Source organism: Sycon ciliatum, chromosome 1, assembly GCF_964019385.1.
Source record: "Sycon ciliatum chromosome 1, ocSycCili1.1, whole genome shotgun sequence".
Classification (NCBI taxonomy): Eukaryota; Metazoa; Porifera; class Calcarea; order Leucosolenida; family Sycettidae; genus Sycon; species Sycon ciliatum.
The window spans coordinates 44274073-44299372 of record NC_088643.1 but is presented as its reverse complement, the minus strand read 5'-3'; the positions used below and the strand labels follow the sequence as shown (position 1 = coordinate 44299372).

At 46.4% G+C, this 25300-nt stretch overlaps 2 protein-coding genes across 5 annotated transcripts; one reads left to right on the top strand and one right to left on the bottom strand.

The window, feature by feature from the left end:
• Window positions 1-1185: 1185 nt before the first annotated feature.
• On the top strand, window positions 1186-18908 carry LOC135827825 (putative uncharacterized protein DDB_G0271606). 4 transcript variants are annotated; one of them, XM_065340264.1, is made up of 11 exons: window positions 1198-1493; window positions 1560-1636; window positions 2338-2400; window positions 3612-3672; window positions 4357-4504; window positions 5448-5495; window positions 5878-6171; window positions 7067-7147; window positions 8379-8459; window positions 11971-12033; window positions 18220-18908. In XM_065340264.1, exons 2-11 carry the CDS (start codon window positions 1594-1596, stop codon window positions 18556-18558), a joined length of 1221 nt encoding a protein of 406 aa, XP_065196336.1. In that variant the 5' UTR covers window positions 1198-1493; window positions 1560-1593; the 3' UTR covers window positions 18559-18908. The 4 variants fall into 4 exon arrangements, with proteins under 4 accessions (XP_065196351.1, XP_065196344.1, XP_065196336.1 ...); XM_065340279.1 differs by lacking the exon at window positions 18220-18908 and adding an exon at window positions 13621-15087 and having other exon boundaries at window positions 1186-1636; XM_065340272.1 differs by having other exon boundaries at window positions 1195-1636; window positions 18223-18908.
• LOC135827855 (probable splicing factor, arginine/serine-rich 6) lies at window positions 18499-24529 on the bottom strand. The gene is made up of 4 exons (XM_065340289.1): window positions 24369-24529; window positions 22880-23581; window positions 22152-22175; window positions 18499-18962 (listed from the first exon to the last, which is right to left on the bottom strand). The coding sequence occupies exons 2-4, from the start codon at window positions 23578-23580 to the stop codon at window positions 18905-18907; spliced, it is 783 nt and encodes a 260-aa protein (XP_065196361.1). The 5' UTR covers window position 23581; window positions 24369-24529; the 3' UTR covers window positions 18499-18904.
• Between the last annotated feature and the right edge of the window lie 771 nt (window positions 24530-25300).

Below are 25300 nucleotides of genomic sequence, written 5' to 3'. Positions count from 1 at the left end.
CGTGAAAAGGCCCTGCATGGCGCAATGATGGCATACACTGCACCATGCACTGCCAAAATCATCATCGCCAGCAAATATGGCACTGGCACTTTTCACCAGGGAGTCGTCAAAATACTTGACGACTCCCTGCTTTTCACCATGTACCACTCCGGCTCCCATGATCCCAGGGCTAGGGCTCGTAGTCGTAAAATACCATTTTAGTGTGAGAGTTTGAAAATACCATTTTACGACTCCCTGCTTTTCACTGATTTTGCTGCTGTTTCTGTCACATCACGTCCACATGCACATCTAAAATATTATTAAAGGGGAAGTATACCCTAAAATCAAATTTTCACCAGTTGTAGTCTTCGGGGTGCTGAGTCGAATGGTCTTGGTCCGAGGAAGCTGAGACGCTCCCTTCCTACTTGAATCCCAATCGAACTCACGCACTTCCACCGAAACTGGGTGACTGCGCCCTACTAGATGGGGATTTGTATGCAAAATCTCACTAAAAGCGCCATTTCGTTCTTATAAAAGCACGGATGACCGCGATTGGCCCATATGTTGTAGTCTTTTGGACGCTGAGTCGACTGGTTTTGGTCCGAAAAGGCTGCGATGTAGCGTTCCTCCTTTATTCCCAATCGAACATGGTTGAAGAAGCGGTCACGTGCTCCTGCGTACACCAGTCACCTGGTCACCGTGCCTGCAGGGTACAACTTACTAGCCTGTTTGACCTTTTTTGGGTGCACTCCTGTCACTCGAGTTGAACTCGAGTTGAACCTTGGTGTGAAAGTTGTCGCCTGCTGGCGCGGTGACCAGGTGATTTGGGCACCCAGGAGCACGTGACCGCGTGTTCAACCATGTTCGATTGGGAATAAAGGAGGAACGCTGCATCGCAGCCTTTTCGGACCAAAACCAGTCGACTCAGCGTCCAAAAGACTACAACATATGGGCCAATCGCGGTCATCCGTGCTTTTATAAGAACGAAATGGCGCTTTTAGTGAGATTTTGCATACAAATCCCCATCTAGTAGGGCGCAGTCACCCAGTTTCGGTGGAAGTGCGCGAGTTCGATTGGGATTCAAGTAGGAAGGGAGCGTCGCAGCTTCCTCGGACCAAGACCATTCGACTCAGCACCCCGAAGACTACAACTGGTGAAAATTTGATTTTAGGGTATACTTCCCCTTTAAAAGCTTGGAGTTGGATCATAACATCGATATCAGTTATCACTCGTCATTGGTGCACCGCGAGTTTGTGTCTACTGAATTCACTCTACTGAATTCATGAAGCTCGTACATGTATACAACAAGGAAAGAGCAGTCTGTACATGTACATCCAATGTCCAAGACAGAGCATCCCGAACCTACTTGTCAACACTTGTTGGTGTGTGCGTTTCAGTTGGTGTAGGCTAGACTGTAGTGTTGTTTGTCGGAGTCCACTCTGACAGGAGTCACTCAAGTCACAGCTCATGTGCTGTAGTCGTTATTATTAGTGAAAACAACGAGGCATAGCAAGGTAGTACTCTTTTTAGTCTTGGTAGCGGCAATGAACTGATACTCATAATTTTTGTATAATCAGCAGTCACTTGCAGTTCACTCCTCTAATGCCATAAGTAATGGAAGAGGTTTCTCAAGAATCCAACCTTACTCCTTCCGATGGTAAGGCGTTTGACTTCCTTGCATCTGGGCATTAGTGGTCATGCGCGAATTACAGTAGTATTCTCATTTCTGCCTTTTCTGGCGCTGCACCGGACTCACCCACGATAGCCCCGGTACTGGCTACTCACTACTCTGCCACTGTTGCAGTCAGTTGATCAATTTCCAGACACTTTGCTCAAGTGTTGACTTTTCCATGTTCACTGACATGCTTTTATCTGTACATTGACAGCAAACTACTACATTTTTGTAATTATTTGTTGTGTTGATTTCCTGAGCGTACGCATCCTTGTACACCGTACATACGTAATGCATTGAATCCGTTGTTCTACAGTAGGCTCCTAGCACACACTGTACATTGTATTGACCTTAGCTTCGGGGGAATTTTACAATTTAGTGCTCAATAGGCGAGTAAAATCTGGACCTACGCACACTTGCAGCGCAGAAAGCCACCCAGCCTCGCACACGTGCCGGTCCACGAGGTCGTCACAACTTCACAAGCGAGTTGCTATGCTAACAGTGTACGTCGGGTGGGATTTCACTAGGCCCGACTGCCGGCATGCCGAGTGTAGCAGTTCCACACCACTAGTATCCATGTTGCAGTGTGATATTTATGTAACTGCTCCACGTACAGTAACCATGTGTGTATGTGTGTGTATGTGTATGTACGTGTGTATCTGGCTTTCACTTGCTCCCGTGGACAGCTCGGCCAAAATTCTATGCATTGAGTGATGAGAGTCTTGCTCGCTCCTTGCAGGATGAGGAATGTAAGTACTCCCGGAAACATTGTATGCTGAGGATGTGGACTGTATTCCACACACACACACACACACACGCACACACACACACACACACACACACACACACACACACACACACACACACACACACACACACACACACACACACACACACACACACACACACACACACAGCCAGAACTTATGCATGTGCAAGGAATACAGTGCTTCTGCGATGGGCAGGTCTGAGGTGTGTGTGTGTGTGTGTGTGTGTGTGTGTGTGTGTGTGTGTGTGTGTGTGTGTGTGTGTGTATGTATGTGTGCCAGCTAGTTCGGTAGGCGGGTACACTTATGCCAGATAGTGTTGGGTCTGTTGCCAACGGGCTCGGCTGCTTGAAGGTGTAATGTTGTACATACCACCTTTGTTGGTTTCAGGGTTCATATACTTTCTATTTGAAGTATACATACCTGTTAACCATGGACTACTTCTGGCTAGATTAACTCTTGTGTAATCATGGTGCTAGTGAAGCTAATATCAGATCCAATCTGATTTAGCCACCCACACTAGTAGCAAGTATTACCTTCACTGGAGGCAGGGGTAACTGCAGTTGGATCCCGGGGCGGATACCCTGATGCCGTCAATCCTTTTTCTGCACCTTGTCCTCATCCACTTACTGAGGTGTGGTGAGCCCATAAGTGGGATCATTTTCAAGTCCACCCATAGTTTTGGGGATTTCAGGGGGTGTCGGCCGTTGGGCGGTTCAATAGCCAATTGAGTCATCTTTCCAAGATTCCTTTTGAGTCTCTCTCCCCTCTCCCGGGGAGACCCACGTGACCAGTTTTGGCAGTGAGCAACAAGTGTGTGTGTGTGTGTGTGTGTGTGTGTGTGTGTGTGTGTGTGTGTGTGTGTGTGTATAGACCGGCTTTTACCAGAACATTTTCGATGTTACTTCAAACTGCCAGAGGATGGTGTTGGAATGTGTGTGAGCATAGGTCAAGGAACTAGTAGTTGTATCACCCATTGGCAGCATGCGAACGTGTGGAGGTCACTCATCATGACTTTGCCATTTAGATGCTCTGTACTTACTTCCCATGCACACCTTTCATGTGGCACATAGGCTTTGTGTCGGGAAGTAACTGTCACCTACCTTGCATTAATCACATGGGACATTGCACTTGTCAGATGTGTAAACTAATTACTTTCTATCCACACTATTATTATATATTATGTTGTGCAGATACCTCGGTGGGCGAACGTAATCGTCAACTTCGCCAACGCATGAAGAATCAAGTGTCCCTGTGAGTTATTTTTTTATTGGTGACTGCTCCATTTTGGCTTTGCTGGCTGCCCATGCTTCCTCTGAGTGATGGGCGTTTGAACCCCCAGGCGACCGACCGGTATCCTAATAATAGTAATAGTCAGCATTCTAAACTAGTTCACACAAGATCATTGCTTGCCTCTTTACACTCACAAGGGGACGACGGTAAATGAGTTTAGAGCAAAGGAGCAGATGGGGGGGGGGGGGGGGGGGTAGTATCGCATAACGGTTAAATCAAGAGAAAGAAATGGGGGGGGGGGGGGTATATATAATATTGCCAGAGAGAGAGAGAGAGAGAGAGAGAGAGAGAGAGAGAGAGAGAGAGAGAGAGAGAGAGAGAGAGAGAGCAAGAGCAGAATATTCTAAAGTTACCAGAAGCACACTCACCCATCCATCGCCATTGGCTGCTCGACCGTTGTCTTCAATGGTTGACAGTTTCTGCGGCTGCTGTTGTCTTCACTGATACTTTAGTACTACTCGAAGTATGTATGATTTAGCCGTGGCGTCTCGTCAGGAAGTTCGCTCTAGATCTATTTGCCTCAACGGTCACACTTCATGATCAAATGTACTCGGGGCACGACATGTACATTACCATGATTGAGAGATTCCTCTGTATGTGCCTCTGGGTGTGTCTGTGCCCGTGTGTGTATGTGTGTGTTTGTAGTGTGAAGGAAGATGAAGAGCTTGCCTCACAGCTCAACTCCCTAGATGTTTCAGGTGCGAAACAAGACCTGGCTCTGCAGGAGAAAGTGGCCACAGAGGAGCAAGACAAAGAGCTTGCGCAGCTCTTGCACAGACAAGAATCAGTACAGGTACAGTTATTTTTCTTGCTATGCTCTTGGCTATATCTTGTATGGTTCTGCTGTCGGTTTTTGCTCTTTCTTGCGAGTAGTTTATTTTTTATTTTTTTATTTCACTCAACTCGTGGTCCATGACCAATTGGCACGCAAAATGCGAGAGAGGGGTGATGGCCAACCACAGCAAGGAATTTGTTGGTTTACTCCACTACAATTGTACGCATCCATCTGTGCATATCAAAGAGAACATTCTCCCTGGGCAGTAGAACCAAACATCCACTAACGTCCACCACCATACAGTATACTGCAGAGGGTGCAGTGTGTTTTCTGCGTTGCTTCAAAGAAAACCATTGCTTTGTTTCAAAGAAAACCATTGCTTTGTTTCAAAGAAAACCATTGCTTTGTTTCAAAGAAAACCATTGCTTTGTTTCAAAGAAAACCATTGCTTTGTTTCAAAGAAAACCATTGCTTTGTTTCAAAGAAAACCATTGCTTTGTTTCAAAGAAAACCATTGCTTTGCTTCAAAGAAAACCATTGCTTTGTTTCAAAGAAAACCATTGCTTTGCTTCAAAGAAAACCATTGCTTTGTTTCAAAGAAAACCATTGCTTTGCTTCAAAGAAAACCATTGCTTTGCTTCTAACTGTATTGTATACTGGAGTGTCCCTCTTTCTCTCTCTGCGTTTCCCGTGGGTGTTTTTCAGTAGTTTTGAAATTGTAGACCAAGCTGGAGAGTAGTGTTTGAGAGTTACCATCTAGGTTTCTGGCACCGTCAAGGCCATTGGTAAACATCACCTAATTCTCCAGTGGCAACCATATGCATTGCCCTGCTTTAATGTGTGCAGTCAAGCTTACCGGTACTCGGAGGAAGGAGCGTGCTGCTGACTTTCGTGTACATGATAATCAAGCATGTATAAGTAATTTATAGTATTGTGCTATTTGTATTTGTGTGTCCTGCAGAGTAAGGAGACAGAAGATGAACGCATAGCACGGGAGATGCAGGATGCGGTGAGACTAGAGCTAAAATATTCGCTTGCTATTGCTATCACTGCCCTCTACATATGCTGTGTTCATGCTTGCTTCACTTCAGCATGGGGGTTGCATCAGTAGATACTGCCGTGTGCCAAAAGAGATTGTAACGGTCGGGGGGGGGGGGGGGGGGGGGGGGGTCTCGGGTGCTGCCTGCTCTGTGGATCTTGAGACTCTTGGTGCGTGCTTTAGGATAGCTGCAGACACTTTAATTCACTTGTTCCGTGCCAGTGATGCACAGTGAAGTTGAATGCTCTGCTCTGCTATATCTGCCAATCTGCCAGCATTGTTAGTACAGCCATACCATTACAGCTGCAGCATTGATAGCAATGATCTCTACCTGCTCTGCCCTTCTCCACAGGAGTATGCTGCATATATGCAGCTAAAGGAGAAGCGGAAGGTCGAGCTCCGGATGCAAAAGATGGAGCAGCAACGCCAGTTGGAAGCTCAGAAAACACAGCAGTTACTGGAAGGGGAGCAGAGACAGTTGCAAGAACTGGAGAGGCAACGCCTCGAAGGAGAACTCAAGACACGGCGCTTACTGGAGGAGGAGAAGCGTCAGCTGGATGAACGGGAAAGGCAGCGCCAGCAGCCACAGCAGTCCCAGGGCGCACCGTTGGCAAAGTCCGCAAGTGCTGCAGACGTGCCTGACGAGGTATGTTATATCATTCGCATTCCCATCTACTTGACGTACATGTGTGTGTATGTGCGATTTGTGGCCTATGGCGTGTATTTATCACCAGTATGTGCCATGTACAGAAACTGCTCGTTTCTGAGCAGGTTTGATTATGGTATTGAACAGTGTGATCCTCATCAGGTCTTAACACCACAGCATGCACTACTGTGCATTTATGTACAGTATTTCGGGAGTCAGCAAGCGGGGGGTGGGGGGGGGGGGGTAGTTGCAGTGTGTGGATTTTGCAGTTTTTGGTGGGTGTGCTTCTTCAGTTTCATGCTTTGGTGGGACTTAGTGCCATCACGTGCTTATATACTCCTTTTGGTGCAATGTATCTGACTTCAGTGCGAGGATGGGGGCCCGGGGGTGACTTTTCTTCAGTGCGAGGATGGGGGCCCGGGGGTGACTTTTCTTCAGTGCGAGGATGGGGGCCCCGGGGGGTGACTTTTCTTCAGTGCGAGGATGGGGGCCCCGGGGGTGACTTTTCTTCAGTGCGAGGATGGGGGCCCGGGGGTGACTTTTCTTCAGTGCGAGGATGGGGGCCCGGGGTGACTTTTCTTCAGTGCGAGGATTGGGGGTGACTTTTCTTGCCCCCTCTTGTTCTATCACCTATTAGACCAAGTTGGTGCTGGATAGTAAATGTATGAAATACGGCAACGTTTACATTAGATTTTGTCACTTCACTGGATAGTGTAGTGTGCCAGAAGGCAAGGCTTCATTCTTATGCAGTGGGCGCTACAGCCAAGTTGAGAGCCATTTCAAGTGTACGCGTGCTGCAGTTGCATTGAAATTTTACCTGTGTGTGTGTGCGCGCGCGCGTGTGTGTGTGTGTGTGTGTCATGATTACGATACATTGTGTATGCTTGATTTGCAGGAATTGGCCAGGCGCATGCAGCAAGCCGAGGTTCTTCAGTATCGCCATGCGTTGCAGAGTCGGGCAGCGTCAGCTGCAGCTGTACGTGAGCATGCACGCCGCTAGAGTCTCCCTCGCACATAATAGTACCAAGTGGTGGTCTGTGTGGTATTCGGGCAGCCCCATCCCCCCACTGTGCCGCCTGTAGTGACTGGCCGTAGCTCGGTTTACCTTGTACATGTACGGACCAGTGATTGGGTTCCCCTATACAACATGTAGTGACCATCGCTTGATTTGCCCACGGACAGGTAGTATCTCCTGGCCGCGACCCATGTGGTTTCTATGCGGTGGCGACTATACTGGTACCACACGCCAGTACCCACCCTGCTGTTATAGTCTTGCTGTTGTAACATGTGCACTAGTATGCCCGTGCCATGTTGACTAGTTGAGCAGTGCCGTTCGGCCAGGCCCGATCCTTTTGTGTAGCAGCCCCTGAGTCTAACTCCTTGCCCTTGCCACAGTGTTGGTGAAGGAGAGGTTGGAAGCAGTGTAGCTTAGCACGCTTACTAGTCGAAGCAGTGTATTGTAGCACACTGTCCTAGCTGGGGAGGTGTCTTTTTCTATACTTTTCGGCATTTCCTTATTTCCTATTGCCCTGATAGAGCTGATGTCTGTGTTTATGTCTGGTGGGTCAATACTGTAGTTACACTACCCAGCTAGTGCAAAGAGATGGAAATTTTGTTACCTTGTATAATTTTGCCCCAACCCTGTTGTAGTCTGGGTTATATGGAGTCCCAGGAGATAAGCTAGCCACGTCTTTTTACCTCTTTAGTCTATACCCTTGTCTCGTGTATTCTGTAGCACATTGTCCTAGCTGGGAGGTGTCTTTTTCAATATTTTTGAGCATTTCCTTATTTCCTGTTACCCTGATAGAGCTGATGTCTGTGTGTATGTCTGGTGAATCAATACTGCAGTTACCTTACCTAGCTAGTGCAAAGAGTTGGAAATTGTTTTACCTTTTTAAAATTTTGCCCCAACCCTGTTGTAGTCTGGGTTATGTGGAGATTAGCTAGCCACGTCTTACGTCTTTAGTCTATTCCCTTGTCTCGTGTAGTCTCAGAATATGTGTCTCTAGCAGCTGCGCTGTATGCCTAGTTAGAAGCGTGATTGTTCAGAAGTTAGCAGTGAATACATGCCAGCCTTATACGGTCTCTTGCTTTGTGGATAGACTGATTCTTTTTGTGTTTGTTTGATGGCCGTCCGTGTGTGTGTGTGTGGGTGGGTGTCTGTCTGTCTGTCTCTGCCATGTCACTCTGCCATTACCTTGCCACAGCTGCAACAGCAGCAGCCAGTTACTCCTGGCTCTGCCACTCATGTCGCTTTGCCGAATCCAGGCCCGCCACAAACTGCTCAGGTCAGTAGCCATCACTGTAGTGTGTAGTGTGTTGTGCAAGAGTGGTCAGTCATTCACTGCTGGTGTCCTGTCTGTGTCTGCATAATAATAGCTATACACTCGGATGTCTTGCCCGGGCGCTTTGGAACCGGGCATAGCACATACCTCACATATGCATGTGGCTCAGGACAGCATAATACCATGTAACAGTTATCATATCTTTTTTTAAATATTCGACGAGGAGACAACAATTTTAATATCGCAACAAGAAAAAGCGATGGAAAAAAGATGATTCGAACAAGTTTTCGTACAACACTCTTCAGGAATCACCGTTGTACTAGAGATCTGTTTTTGATGAAGTTTATTTGGCATGACTGTATTGCACTTGAACAACATAAAAAGAATCCATCGATGAAAAAAATTGTGGATTACACAGGCTGGCTGTGACAAGAGTTTTAGAAATAAGCACTTTCACATACGGAAAAAAAAGTTCAACCCCCAATCGAAGCACCTTTGCCGTAGGAACTCGAGCTGAAAGTGCCTGGTACAGAGACAAAGTCTGTTTGATCCGACACGTTGTGCCGCCTCCTAGCTGGCTTTCACAGCAGCAGGGACTGACAATTAGATCAAGGCCATCAATTGTAGTACCGAGTACAATAGGGCATGACTGTATTCCTTACAGCAGTGCACGTATCAGCTTGATGTATATGCTGTATGCATGAAGAGTTTTGATGCAAAACGCGACAAGCGCCAAATTTGAGGAATTGAAATTTTGAGCTCAGTGTAGGCCTCGGCGGATACTGTTAGCATTATATCTAGCATATTTAGCACTTTCTGGAAACTAGCACTGCGCTAGCATAATCCGGCAAGTTTTGCAGAGAACTAGCATATTCTTGCGAAAACTAGCATCTTATTTTAGTATGGGATTTTCGTGAGAATTCACGACTACTACCGCACCTTTGCGTGCTGAGTAATAATAATTCTGTGCTTCTTGCATATTTCAGTTTCGTAGAACATGACTTTATAACATGCTGCAAAATACATGTATGCTGTTCTCACTCTGCAACATTAGTAATCCCTACCACTATTTCCATTTTTCCGAAGCAGAATTCAAACATTCTCAGTGCTATTTTTGAGCAGAATCATCGGCGAGCATATTTAAAAGCAGAATCCATCAAATTCTCGAGCATTATCCGCCGGGGCCTAGCTCAATGTTATCAATAGGTCGAGATGCACCTTCAAATTTCACATTGAAAATCTGACTTTGTAGACCCACTTTATAAATGGTGGCAAAACATGGATTTAGACACAAACTGCACATAAAATGAATCCTTTTTTGGTTATTATTCGAAAAGTGATACTGTAAGACATGTTATTATAACGAGTCGCAAATTTAACGATTGTCCAAAATTCATAGGTTAACGAGAAGATATGTTAACGATCTTGCAGTATTCCGGAATATCCCCACACAACATATATGAAGCAGTACGGCCTCGATGGATCTTATTATAACGAAGAAATGTCATCCGTTAAAACGTTCGATTTACTTCCTCGTTATATATACATGTTTTACAGTATGTCGCGTTTGCTTCTAAACTCTTCACATGTAGCCACCTTGAAAGTAGAAAAACTGTCACAGGAGGCAGACCAATGGTACTTTCTAGCCGTGCCATTTGCACCTGTTCTTTCTCATGATCTTCTTGTCATCTTGATGTCAAGCAACACGAACCCTCACCTGTGCAACTACACAATGCTCACAATCACCAGACCAGATGAGAATAACTTATCGCTGGTCTGATGTTCTTGGGTGCACGGCTCTACCATATGTTGGCATTGTGAGCTGCACCATGGCATTATTTGATCATCCGCGGCTTACCAGCTACATGGATCCCCTTCAGCTGACCTGCGTGGTCATTTGACTGGCTGGGTTTTCACTTTCCAGAGCCTGATGTGCACAGGCCGGTACTGCGTAAAATGGAACTGTTGTACAAGTACATGTACGAAAATCATTTCAATACACTGGTTACGAATTATATTAAAGGGGAAGTATACCCTAAAATCAAATTTTCACCAGTTGTAGTCTTCGGGGTGCTGAGTCGAATGGTCTTGGTCCGAGGAAGCTGAGACGCTCCCTTCCTACTTGAATCCCAATCGAACTCGCGCACTTCCACCGAAACTGGGTGACTGCGCCCTACTAGATGGGGATTTGTATGCAAAATGTCACTAAAAGCGCCATTTCGTTCTTATAAAAGCACGGATGACCGCGATTGGCCCATATGTTGTAGTCTTTTGGACGCTGAGTCGACTGGTTTTGGTCCGAAAAGGCTGCGATGCAGCGTTCCTCCTTTATTCCCAATCGAACATGGTTGAACAAGCGGTCACGTGCTCCTGCGTACACCAGTCACCTGGTCACCGTGCCTGCAGGGTACAACTTACTAGCCTGTTTGACCTTTTTTGGGTGCAGTCCTGTCACTTGAGTAGAACTCGAGTTGAACCTTGGTGTGAAAGTTGTCGCCTGCTGGCGCGGTGACCAGGCGATTTGGGCACCCAGGAGCACGTGACCGCTTGTTCAACCATGTTCGATTGGGAATAAAGGAGGAACGCTGCATCACAGCCTTTTCGGACCAAAACCAGTCGACTCAGCGTCCAAAAGACTACAACATATGGGCCAATCGCGGTCATCCGTGCTTTTATAAGAACGAAATGGCGCTTTTAGTGACATTTTGCATACAAATCCCCATCTAGTAGGGCGCAGTCACCCAGTTTCGGTGGAAGTGCGCGAGTTCGATTGGGATTCAAGTAGGAAGGGAGCGTCGCAGCTTCCTCGGCCCAAGACCATTCGACTCGGCACCCAGAAGACTACAACTGGTGAAAATTTGATTTTAGGGTATACTTCCCCTTTAAATTGTACGAAAGGAACTTGCTATACAGTGTCGCTTTTGTTCTGGTGTCTCGATCTGACCATACCCTTGATTGTCGCAAGCGCTATGCACGCCGCCATTTGGTTATTTTTATGTGGATCATTTATTCTCTCTGGTTTTGTGTGTGTGTGTGTGTGTCCCATATGGTGCAGTGGTATGTGCAGCGATTTCCAATCGATAGGTTGCGGGTTCGATTCCCGACGATTATGGTCACACGTCTTTCTTCTCTTTCTCAGACTCTTCCTGACTTTTCTTTCATTCTCCTGGGTGGTTACCAACAGCCAGTGCATGCCGGAGTATGTGGTGTGATGTGTGTGCGGGAAAAAGAAAAAAATGAAAATGAAAAGACCAAAAATAGGGATTCACTGGCCAGAAAAACCACTTCAAATAGCTGTATGGTGTAGACCAGGCTGAATAGTGACGGTCAATTCTTCAGCCTTGCAAGCTGTTGAATGGTGCAATCCCGGCACAAGTTGCTATGGCTTCTGCCGTAGCATTGCTATCATCGCCTCCGGCGATGGGCGTCAAAGGTCAAGGTGTGTGTGTGTGTGTGTGTGTGCCTGCACACGGTTTGTTGCTCACATCCACAATCATGTGTCGCCTGTGTGCAGGGTGGTGCAAGCGGGCACCCTGCTAATGTTCGACAACAGTCCATGCCTACCATTCCCACTCAGGTATGTTGTGCTGCTACTTGCTCTGTTGGTGTTGAGGGTTTTTTAGGCAACGTTTAATATGTGCATTATGTGTGTTTGATCAACAGCTTTCAGTCGAATTTTAGTAAAAAAATTAGTTCAAGTGTGTGTCCGCATTACCACCGGCTATACAACTGTGCAGAAAAACACAACCAGCTTAGGAAGTTTCGCTCGTGCCAGGCCTCCCCCATGACAAAATCCTAAATTACGTGCATTATTATGCGGGCGAAAACAGACCATTATGCGGGATTATGCGGCGAATATGCGGTCATTATGCACGAGTTGTCTGGCATCGGTACACATTTAGCGTACAGAGTACACCTTTGTCGTACAAAGTCCTGGGCGAGCATGACGTCACGTTGTAGTTAGGGCCTGGCGTAATATGCCCGAAACTTTGCCGAAAATGCTTTTGGGAAATTCTCGTAAACCTTGCCGAAAATGCTCACTTTTTTGTAATCCTCAGCACACGTCGTCAAAACCAGGGAGTCAGAAAATACCGGTATTTTACGACTCCCTGGTCAAAACCATATTTTCGAAATGCCATGGCAAGAATCGCTCTCTACAGTACTTTCATCATCATCACTGTCATCCTGAAACACACTCAATAAGAGACTTGCTCGAGTCTGCCATGGTAAACAATTCATAAACTACTCAACAAGAAGCTAACCCACGGAATGCGGAAGTGACGTTCTCGTTTGGGAAGTTTTTCTTCTCTCAATTTTGATACACAACGGCCAAGTGCTCCGTTTCCCCCAAAATGCTGCATCACGAGCCCAAAGTGCTGGGTTCGCGGATTGTACAGAAAATGCTCAAAAAATGCCGGCATATTACACGGGGGGGGGGGGGGCTAGGCTAGTTGTAGTACATTTTCAACATCATGTACTGTTTTCTTGTACATTCCCACGGATAACGAGGGGTTTACCGTATGTCCGCACCTTTAAAGGCATGGCGGTATATTCGATTATAAAGCCACTCTCAGTTATAAAGCCATGGGCTTCATAAATGAAATGACATTTGAAGTATGTTTTGTAAAAATGAAGGAATAAGTACTGTGCTAACAAACTTACAGCCCAGCAGGAAGGGTGAACAGGTAGATTGAAAATTCTGTGTGGACGTTGACTTTTATGGCATGGCGTAGTGGGTGAGTCATGTTGCATCTAAAATATCTAGGAAAGCAGCGGTGTTTCGAATATAAGGCCATGGCTTTAAAGGCGCTGACATACGGTATGCAGACTTTCCCGAAAACGCGGATGAAAGCCAATAACGCGGAAAATTGCGCGTCCGCGGAATCCTGTGGGGACAGTGGTCTGGCCTCGTCTCGAGCAGCCTTGCTTTTTCAAAGGGAAACCCGGCAGGAACATCGATTTTGGTCCAAAATGATCACATGCATACGCTTTTGGGCTGCACTTGGCAGACGTGACGCTTATATAATACCCTAAATTTTGTCTGGCGTATTTTACCACCATTTTACCTGCTGTCGCCTTCATTCTTTACAAACATATGCTTCAGCGTTGAATTTGAGAATTTTCTTCGGTAGATTTTCCGGCTTCTTTCTCCTTCTTCATGCAGAAACAACAGGAGCTCAGGCAGAATTGTAGAAGTTCTTCGCCGGCTTGCTGATAGCTGCACCCCTTCCTGAAGAAACGACAGTTTTAGATTTTCTTCTCCGGTAGATTTCCCGGCTTCTTTCTCCTTCCTCATGCAGAAGCAACAGCCATCAGCAAGCCAAGAAGATAAACACTTGCTGAACTCTGATTGGCTGAGGCCGGTTGACCAATCCTTTCAGCATACTTGCCAACCCCTGGCAAACAGTTTCCTTGACAGTGATGATGCGTTTCCTTGATTTTGCCCATTTTTCCTTGATTTGCAATTTTTACATCATAAGGCCACCCTTTCTTTTTTCGTTGTTTAACGTCCGCGCCCGCGTACCTTTTTGCCTCCGACCGGAAAAAAAAACAAGAAAGTAGTAGTTCCAATAATATGCGAAGTTGTAAATACATGATTGTGTAGTTTCACAGTGTGCCGATCATGACCTTAAACTTATAATCTTGCCTCCCGGGCATGCCTTTGTCTTGTGTTCTTTTTCTTTTTTTGTTGGCTTTTAAATATCGTACGGTGTGTGTCCTAGGGCGCGTTTGGTTGGTACGAACTAGAACAGGATTCACCAGAACAGCGCGTTTGGTTGGGACTGCACCTGTTCTGGGTCGGCCAGAACATGTTCTGCTTGCTCCGGCCTCGAGGCCGGAGCAGACCGAGCAGTTTCACTTTTTCACAGTGAAACCTGGCGGGAACATCGATTTTGGTCCCAAATGATCACGTGCATACGCTTTTGGGTTGGACTCGTTGTACCGTACAAAGTGACCATGGTGACCCATACACATTTTCAAGTTTCACACATTTTTCCACGAAAATGTGCTCTGTTTCTGGAGTACCGTTTGGTTGGCATGAGGCTGCTCCATGTGCACCAGCTGTTCGATCCTGTTCTAGATCGTACCAACCAAACGCACCCCTAGTAAAAATCCAGATGTACCGTACTGGCAATATATGTTGCCGCAGGGAGGCCATGAAGCGTTACATTGGCACATGTTTGCCGCACGCAGGGCGTTACATGCTAAGTCGCACAGGAGCCGTTACACAGGTTTCTATATTGCCGCAGTCCTTTTTTTGCTATTGCCGCATCACTTTTTTGCTATTGCCGCATCATTTTTTTGCTATTGCCGCATCATTTTTTTGCTATTGCCGCATCATTTTTTGCAAACTGCAATGAAAAGATCGCCGCACCCCGCCGGACGCGCGTTACGAACTCACGAAAATTTGTCGCACTAGCCTGGTCGCGCGTTACGCCGCAACCCCCCTGCGTTACGCGTTACGCGGCAACATATATTGCCAGTACGGTAATGAATTCATGACATGCTAACTCCATGCTATGTACCTGTTTTGTTGGATTCATGAGGCATGTGCTCCAATGTACCATCAAAGAGTGTTGTTCTATGCCTGCAAGTGCCGTTAGACCCAGAAATATTGTATATATCACATGCTTTACTGGTCAAAATGTTTGATTGGGGTTTCCAGTTTTTGGAATGGGCTTTTGTTTTTTTTCTGCCCTCCCGCGTACCTTTTCGCGAAAAAAAGGACGTTAACCCTAGAACAGCCAACGGTGTCATTTGACACCGCGCGAGTCAAACTTTTGGAATTACCGAAAAATGGCTAATCAGAATAAGCTCAAATCTTGTGACTATTCCTAATTTTGCTTCCTCTTTCGTCTGCCATAAACCTTTGATTTGTAATTGATGAGGTACTATAATGGCGAGTACGTATACCTAGAACGGCCAACCAGTGTCATTTGACACCTGCACTAAAAAAGCCAATATTGCAGCTAGATGGAAACAATATGAACACATTTCGAAGGTGTCGGCCATATCGAGTTGCTCGTATGCCAACCAGACAAAAGAAAGGTGCATGGGCAGGAAAATCGCTGAATACAGGACAAAATATATGATCAACATACAACCGTCGGGCGAGAATCGCGAATTTGGGGCGGACAACCATTAGTGCACAGATTACACAAACACTCTTCAGCTAATGTCCTTGATACTGCTCAATCCCTTTCATTTTCCGGTAAATTGCCCCAGCGCCTTGGCGGTCTGACGGCCAAGGAAGTACTAGAACGGATGTAGCCTATTACCATGCATGAATCTGATGACCATGAAAGCGAAATTGCCCACTTTATCTTCATTTTATGGCTGTTCAAGTGTAGTGACCATTGGCAGTGGTGGATCTGTTCTGTAATATGAGGGCGAATCGCACGGTCACAACACCTGAGTACCTGTGGATTCAGAATGTATTGAGGTTTACGAGCATCAAGAGAGCGGACGAGGATTGCTGGATAGTCCAGACAAGGAATTGTCAGAAACAGTTGCAGGAGTGGTGGAGACCCCGAAATGGATAGTGTTGAGGAAGAAGAATCGCAACTCTGTAACCTGGAGATGGTACACCGCATTATCGCAAGGATGGTGCTGTGTAGATAATCCTTTCTAACTACTTGACGAGCTAATAAGGCTCTTGAAGCAAACCTCTTCCTCCCCCGCTTCAGGCTAAACAGGTAGGCAGCCGCTGGGATGCCTTCTCTCTCTTTAGTGGCCCCGGGTGCTGCAGAAGGTGATTGCTAAGTAATAACTGATAACTTCATCATCAGTGCATTACTGGTCAAGAAACTGTTGGAGAAGGAAGAGTTGCAGTATAAACCACTTTGGTAAATTGAAGTGAACTACCATCTAACTTCATTGCCCATAATCGCGGATTGCATTTTGTTTTTCAAGATTACATTGTAGGATACAAAGACGGTAGACGTAGAAGGTAGAAGTAGCAAGAATTAACAATGGTCCGCCTAGTATAGACCATCTAGAGCCATATGTTTTACATGGTGAGAGTAGGAAGCCTCACATCATCCAATTCTAGCAAAATACGAGATATGTCCTTTACCGTTTCGATCGAATGTGGTGGATCTACTCAGCAAAGACTATTCCAGAAGATATCCCCTGCAAGGCGGTTACATAAATGAATAGATGTGACAGGCATCAACGCCTTCACAGTGTCCCAGACCTTTGCTAGTTCATGCACATCCAGAAAACGGTCATTCCTGCACTGGTCAATAAGGTTGTAGATAGTCATGGCATCTGGTTGCTATGTGCCAGCCAAGGAGAAGAGAAGGGTATACCTCTTTGAAAGAGTCTAAAATGCAGTCTTTACTAGCCTAATCTTGAAACCATGTCTAGCAGCATACGTGTCAGCTTGGTGAAAAAATGATGCTCATAGTCAGTCCATGTTTGTACTTGTTACTGTGTGTCATTCATCGTGACGGTCGAGTAATCCGATTATGCCAAAGCACATATTCCCGAAAAGCAGTTCCTCATGTGCCCAGTGACGTTGACACATTGCTTGTTATTGTAACTCTGTGATTATAAGACATTCCTATGCAAGTAAATGAAGTTTTGCCAGCAATTGAGTTCATCCTTCGCAATTGCCGTTACGCGTACATAGAATTTTAGTTGCGTATAGCCAACAATAGTGTCTGGGTGAATCCCAAAGTGTTGTGTACATCATAAATGCCGCTAGTGATAGCCAGCACTGAAAACAACAACTAAAATAACCTATATTATAGGTCTTAGACATGGAAATGTATGCAGGTGTCAAATGACACCGTTTGGCCGTTCTAGGAGTACTGAAAGTGGTGGCCGTCCTAGGGTTAAACAATGAATTAACAAAGGGTGGCCTAATAGAGAGGTTCCGCACTACGTAAAGTTCAGCAACTTTACGTTAGTGGGCGGGAAAAACCCGTGAATTCGCGAGTTTGCACTCCACTTACGCAAAGTTGTCCACGGAGAGTACGTAGATAGGGCTCTGATAACGTAGCTGGTCCGTTAATGGATTGGGTACAAATGTATGACTCTCTCCCCAGGTCGATCTGGTCGTGCACTGCCGCGTTTGGAGTTGCCAAGGGCAGCTACGTGATTTGAAAACTCCGTATGGCGGAACCCAGATCCGCATGCAGTTTACGTAAGACTTTCCGTAGATCGACTACGTATTTTACTAACGTAATTACGTTATGCGGAACCTCTCTAATAATTGTGCAAAATGCTGTGTATCATAGTGATACCACAATGACCACAAAACATTCGCAAAATAGTACAGCATGTACGACAAAAAAAGTACTTTTTCATACGCTAACTCAATAGTTCTCGCTTGCTATACCTTCGTTTTAGCCCAGCACCGCACGAGTGAGCGTCCAAAACACTGAAAATCAACAAAAAAGGTGTTGACGGACATTTTTCGAAAATCCGGTAGATGAATATAACTTTTCCGTTACACCGGGAGGAAAGCGAGTTTTCCTTGATTTTCCCGGAAATTCCGGTAGGGTTGGCAAGTATGTTTCAGGTGTGAAGTTCACAGCCAGACTATAAAAGTAATCATTCCAGGAACACTTGCTGAACTCTGATTGGCTGAGGCCGGTTGACCAATCATTTCAGGTGTGAAGTTCACAGCCAGGCTATAAAGTAATCATTCGAATTTTTGTCCCTTATTTCTAATACTTTTCCAGAAGCACATTCCTTCCAGCCAAAGGCTTCAGCGTTCTTTGATTGTGTCACCTTATTTCTATTACTTTTCCAGCAGCACATTCCTGCCGGCCAGGAAACACAGTCGCTGCCAACAACAACAACAGGTGCTGTGCAAGGGCGCATGGCCATCAGGAAGCGAGCAATGTCAGATGGCCGTTCAGCGCAGACTGGCCACCAACAACAGCAGCAGCAGCAGCAGCAGTCCACCATACAGGAGCAGCAGCAAACACAACCGCCACTACAGGAAGCACCACGCACACCCACCACCGCCGCCGCAGCAGGAACACCGTCACCGGGCACCGTGGCACGCGGCCTTGCAGCCACACAAGAGGAGGATTTGAAGCTGGTACCCAAGATGGGAAAGAGACGAGTGACAAAGAAACAGAAATAGATCCATTCAAAAAATGCATGAGATAAACTCTTAGTGCAAACAAATATGAATAATAACGATTTCAATAATGCATGGACACACACACACACGCTAGGCAGTGTTACATCAGTATTCGCGGTGGCAATACTATTAAGCTGAAACAGCCAAACTGTCATAGTCTATGACAGTGTGTTGTGACTCGTGATTTGAACAAGGGTGAAAAGAACAACAACAGATTCACTGGTACTAGGGCCTAAACAAGATTTCTATATTTACAAGCATGCAGATTGACCGATCCTTTTTATGAAATGATTTTCAAATTTTGTAAACAAATTGATACTGACGATAGAAGCGCTGTCTGCTTGATCTAATAGTACGAGCGTGGTGGAGATCGGGAGCGGCTGTAACTAGGGGGAGGCCCTCCACTGCACGGAGAAAAGCAGAAGAGAAGAAGGATGAGAATGGCAGCAGCATCACTAACCACTCGGACACCAGTGTCACCTACTGTTTGTATGCAATTGGCACCATACATAGTGTGGTGGCCACGGTGGAAGCAGGAAAGACGTGGGGCACACCACCACCCCTTTCAAGCCTGATTTATACTTTATTTTGAATCATCAAGTTAATATTAGAGAGTTTCTGCAAAAAGGAAATGCGTACAAAATATCGCTCTACTTCATGAGGTGAGAAACTTCGTGAGAAGTATGGCAAGTTCCAAGGGCGAAAGTGGTCAACGGGTTCACCATGTGCACGTGATCGGCGAGCAAACTACGAAACGTGCAGAACACAAAATTGGTGTGAAAATTCGCCCAAACTTTCGGAAGACCCGCCGCGAAACTTCGCACGCATTTTCGTTTCGCAGAACCCCTCTATTGTTTGTGTTGTGAATCTCTGGAGAATACCCTCTCTAACTTCCTTTACTGAAGTAGTTTCATTTCCACCTTTGGACAGAACTTGATAATTATAATAAAAAGGTCCGTGAAAAAATCGTCTCCATCTTGCCAATAAACTCGAAAAATGTAACCAAAAATCTGCACCGCCCCAGGCGCGACGCAGTGTGTTTCCGTACACGAAATTAAGTATGAATCGGTCTTCTGAACACATTGGTAATACGCCTAGCGGCTCCAGAAATGTTTGCGTGCTGGCACAAGCAGCACATGTTCAGGTTCACAATAATTATGTTGCCTACGCAGTAAAGACAAAAAAATCGCCAAATACGGGAGCTCGCCAGAGCCCATCTTTTTATGAATGGGCTGCATCTTTTCATGCGCAGTCATGTGCCATGTGTCAGTCATACCGTATGTCAGCGCCTTTAATTTTAAAGCCATGTCGTTATATTCGAAACACCGCTGCTTCCCTAGCTATTTTAGATGCAAAATGACTCACCCACTATGCCATGTCATAAAAGTTAAAGTCCACACAGAAAATTCAATCTAAATCCACTTGTTGCTGGGCTGTAAGATTGTTAGTATAATACTTATTCCTTCATTTTTACAAAACATACTTCAAATCTCATTTCATTTATAATAATAATAATAATAACTTTATTAGGATGACCCAAAGGCTGACCGCCTATCGTGGGGTCCGTCGCATTTATGAAGCCCATGGCTTTATAACTGAGACTGGCTTTATAATCGAATATACCGCCATGGCTTTAAAGGTGCGGACATACGGTACATGCAAATCGGCTATAGTGATAAATTATCGAAAACCAATTAATTGGCACGTTATAAGCAGTATTAATTTACTGTACATGTACGCTGAAAACTACAACACGGAATTTCCACTTCAGTGTGTTTCTATACGCATGACACCCCCTAAAGGTAGCAGAGTACGCACAGACGTGTAGTTTCGTGCGTACATGTATATGCAGCTATGAACACAGCGTTAGGCTATGATATCGTCAGGCCCAAGTAACATCTACTAGTAAGTTTTGCACTACCATGACGGTTGCTGCCTGGCTAACTTCCAGCTGCACATTCATCTAATAGGCGTGAACAGGAGTGTGAAACACTCATCTCTCATCTTCTCTCTTAACCGAACCTCCAAGTTCCAGACACCTTGGTCTGCCGGGCACATTGCGGGCGAGTTTTAGTGGAAATATTACTACTCTTTTAATAACTGGTTTGAGGGAAAGACACACACAGGAGAAGTCTCAAGAAAAAAATTGACTGTCACCACCAGGACTCAAACCAGGGACCCCCGCGTGTAGCCAGCGATGCTCTAACCACTGAGCTATGGTGTAGTCGTCATCCCAGCAGAGACCGTTCAACATTTTCTTCAGACTTCGTAACTCACACTTCCTGCGAATACACACAGGCGGGTGGGACGCAGCCCTCACTGTAACCCACACACTTCATGTACAAACTAGCACGGGAGCCCCAAGTCATAATATATTAACTATGAGGGAAAGACACGAACAGGAAAAGTCTTTTAACTCTTTGCATGCTGAGCCCCTTTTCTCCAATCCACTGGCTTTCCAGCGCACTGACTCTCTTGGTGGAGTATGCACTCACAGCTCCGAACGAAATTTACTCTCATTTCACTCCACCTTGATGGATTTTCATCGTCCTGGGCTCGTTGGAAAGATCAGGACCAAGCGAATCCATCCTGGCAGCTCTCAGCTCCATAGACACATCAGGGCCACTTCCATGTCCTCTCCAAACTACTCCACCGTGCCTCGGAACGGCACAACAACTTAATTTCACATTCTTGTTCGGCTTCTTGCCCAAATTCAACAGATTTTCACAATTCAAACTGCGCTGCAAAGCTCAGATCCAAGCACTTCATTTGATGTCCATCACGCACGCGCCGTGCCAAAGGGAAATCCCCTGGCACGCTCCTCAACAAAACGAAGTCATGAACAAAAATATTCGTGTTCACTCTGGGCCGTGATTTCCGTGTTCATTTTGTCGCCGCTCAATGAATTCTTATCCTATCGTGAAGAACTTTATATCCCCGGAAAGATGAGGTGAAGACCTTTCCAACGGTGTATTGATTGTCGCGATGCGGTTATGTTTGACGAAGTTACGAAAGTTTGTACACTGGTCTATGCACTGCGATATATTGCGCGTTTTTCTCGTACTCAGCACGCAAAGGGTTTTATAATATTAGCCAATTTTGTGGAAATACTAGTACTAGTAGTGGGGATAAGAAAGATATGAGTGTCATGCTCATGCACTGCACACAAGTGAATTGCATCACTGGAGAGTGCTTGGCGTGTCAGTTACGTACCGGGCACAGCGCTGGGATCAGCAGTACAGTAAAACCTGGTTTAAGCGACCACCGCACGGTGCAAGCAAAAGCGGTCATTAAAGCCAGGTGGTCTTTAGAGCCAGGTCCCACGGTGTCTGTGTGGAACTGTCGGTGCATGGAAAAACGGTCGTTAAAAAGAGCAGGTGGTCGCTGAACACAGAGGTGGCTTACACCAGGTTTTACTGTACTTGCAGTGCTGGCTGTATTATCACAGTGTGCAACATGTGTCAAGTAATGAAGTTGCTGCTGCTCCTTGTGTACAGGTTATTCTAATCACAACTACATGACTGTATTATATGTACTTCAGTACCCCCAAGTAACACAAGTAATAAATACCGCGCACATGCACCAGAACTCACCGTGGCTCTCGGTCGTAGTACTCCCTGCACACGAGCACAAAGGGCAGAAGAGCACAGAAAGAAGAGCACAGAATAAGCAGAAAGAACACACCTGGATGATATACAGTACAGAGGCATGAAGACAAACCAGAAGTTGCAGTTATATTCATGCATGTGCACAAGCACAGAGGCGGGCACAGTGCACATCGTGCAGTTGCAAGAACGAAGCGAGGTGCGCAGACGCATGCCATCGAAGAGAAGAATGAGGAGCTGGATGATGGTGAATTTTACCAACTAGATTGCCATTCACAGCTGCCGAACTCGTGACTACTGAAGTACATGCACACTGGCTGCCATGGCACTGCCATGATGCAGAGCGCACGATGGCGGAAGAAACTAGAAGAAACGCTAACTGAAATAGAACCTGTTGGGCATAACGTCATTGCTCACAGTCGAAACAGGTGAACCTGGGAAAATGATACTCGGTCGCAGTCAGAGCAGCGAGGGAATGTTCATTAGCCCATGTCACCGGCATCATATTGGCAGACAGGAGAGAGAGAGAGTTTCGAGAGATACAGAGGCTAGACGCGGCGCAGCAGAAGCAGTAGTGAAGCAGTAGTGCATATACACAGTGTCGGTGGGCGAGATTGGGCGGCGAGAGCTACGACTAGTACTAATACCACCGGTATGCCGAGTACTCGCAGTAGTCTCAACAGCACCAGTCACCCGTCACCACTTGTACACCTTACCTGGGAGCCGCCGATGAGGAAGAGTTGCCGCTGTATGCGCCGCCGCTTCCATAGCTGTCATACGACGATCGCGGTGGCGGCGGACCACTTCTGTAGCTTGGCGGCGGCGAGCTACGACCAGCAGTGCGCATTGGCGGCGGCGGTGAAGCACGTGATCCATAGCGTGGAGGTGAGCGAGGCGCAGGCGGGGGTGCCGCCATGCTGCCTGAACCATAAGAACTGCGTGGTGGCGAGCGATAGCTAGAGCGAGGTGGAGACCTATATCTTGGCGGAGACCGATAACCAGCACTACCACCACCGCCATAGCCACGTGGTGGAGATGGACCACGCCGGTAATCGTCTTCATAACGTGCTGGATAGCGGTCACCACCACGAGGAGGACTACGGGGCCGACCTCTTGGTGGAGAGGAACGCCGTTGGGAGCCACCGCCGCGACCGCCACCATTGCCACCGCGGCTAGAAGGCCTGTCACTACGGTTGGAAAACTCTACTTTCATCGTTTTCCCACTAAATTGAGTTGAACTGTCCAAAGCTTTCACTGCACTGCTGCTCTCTTCTTGGCTTCCATACTGAACAAAAGCAAAGCCAGATGGCTTGCGAGCAATCCAGATATCTTCGATTTTACCAAAAGGCTCGAATATGGCTAGGAGCTCCTCGCGCTCAACACCATCTGGAAGGCCGCCGACGTACAGGCGAGGCATCCTACAATGAAACAGAATATCACAGCATTAACATGCAATACCTGCTAGTACAGGGAAGCACGGCGGCGTTGCATGCATAAGCACTGGTATTCGGCAGTGCTAGAGCGAGCCCTGACCGCCTTGCTGAGCAAACACGTCTCGATCTGCAGCTACTCGTCGTTCGTACACCGCTCTGATGGTAGTATCACAGGGCCAATTTGAAGTAAGAGAGGGATCTTCCTGCTGCGACCACGACGCCTAGTACCAGTAGGTACGTTGTAGGTTGTACGTTTAACAAGTGCCGCTGGTCAGGATTAATTTTCACTAAAGGTAGAAAAGGCCGCATGCTGTTGAACGTTCAATAGACGGTAGACGTTGGTCAGACATACACTTCAATTTTAAAAGTAGAAAGGTCTAAATGGTAGCGAAAACCATGCGAAAACGTGGTTAGCTCTGCGTTTTAACGTCGACGATGGGGAAATTTGGAGTTTGGTGTTGGAATGCGTAGTCTACGCGCACAATGCATGCGCTTATGCAGGTACTAGTACATACTTCAATTTCAAAGAAATAATCTCAAGAGCATAACTAAACACCCTACAATAAACCAAAGGAATGAATGACACAACTGGTACACCGGCAGCTAAAATAGGGCATTGAGTGACAAGAAACGGGAGGTAAGTAAGCGTATAGGACTCGTTCTTGAATTGAAAAGTTCAGCTAGTTAGCCGTACGGTACATCACAAAACTGGAATAAAAGTGGCGACACCAAAACAAAAAAGCAAAGCACGAAAGCATCATGGGTTTCTTACCTTCAGACGTGACGCGAAGCACAGAAGTAAACTAGTGGTTAGTTTCGGAGAAAGGAGACACAGTTCGTCCTTCTACTCGACCAAGACAACTAATGATAATAACATGAATTCACAACACACTGAACTCATAAACGGAAAAGTGTGAAAGATGAAAAAAGTGAGATTTTCTGCATCGAAAGTTAGTTGTGAGCGATCGATCTCGCGCAAGCCTACACAAGTGTTGTCATGGCGTCATTCACGCCTTACGTTTGTGTGTTTGCGCATGCGCGTAGCGACATGTGGTCACACTCGCGCGATCGCCACACTCGAGTACTACTATTCACAGCCACCTGACTGGATGCATTTTGATGACTCCATGCCCATGGCGTGAGTCTGTGCATGTAATGACTATGTCACAGTATGTGCTGCACTTGCAGTCCCCCATCATCAAAATCAGGACTGACCATTAATTTTTTTGGTTTGGGTACATGTGGGAGGGGTGGCGAGTCTGCAGAAATTTTTCGAAATTTAGAGTCTATTAAAATCAGGGCTTTTGTTTGATTCGTGGGGTACCTGGCCTGGGGGCAAAATGTTGTACGGTCAATACCGTAGTGACCGTAGCGTGTCCATGGTGTCCGACGCCCCTGAATTTATTCATACCGTGAGGACAGTACGATCGAGTACAGTGTACTCAGTGCTAGTGGAGTGCGAGGCAGAAGCCGATAGCACGTAATCATGGTCCTTGCGCCACTCTTATACTCTTGGGACAAAAGTTGAAAACCCAGGAAGTAAAGTAGTTGTGCCAAAAAAGGACCAAAAAGGACCTGCGACCAGGGAATCCGGTACAAACCGGGTTAGTACGATTCCCTGCCTGCGACCGGGGGGGGGGGGCTCGGACCGAGTACGACATAGCAGAGTTCTACCACATCGCACCATCAATCCCTTCTGTGAGT

Bases quoted from the DNA above. Each gene is read 5' to 3' on its own strand.
- LOC135827825 (XM_065340264.1), top strand. From the start codon at position 1,594: ATGGAAGAGGTTTCTCAAGAATCCAACCTTACTCCTTCCGATG. The intron at 3,673-4,356 runs GTGAGTTATTTT...GTGTGTTTGTAG, and splicing joins ATGAAGAATCAAGTGTCCCT to TGTGAAGGAAGATGAAGAGC. The intron at 12,034-18,219 runs GTATGTTGTGCT...TTACTTTTCCAG, and splicing joins TGCCTACCATTCCCACTCAG to CAGCACATTCCTGCCGGCCA.
- LOC135827855 (XM_065340289.1), bottom strand. From the start codon at position 23,580: ATGCCTCGCCTGTACGTCGGCGGCCTTCCAGATGGTGTTGAGCGCGAG. The intron at 22,176-22,879 runs GTAAGGTGTACA...GCTCGTGTGCAG, and splicing joins TCCTCATCGGCGGCTCCCAG to GGAGTACTACGACCGAGAGC. The intron at 18,963-22,151 runs GTGAGTTCTGGT...TTCTCCGTGCAG, and splicing joins TACTACGACCGAGAGCCACG to TGGAGGGCCTCCCCCTAGTT.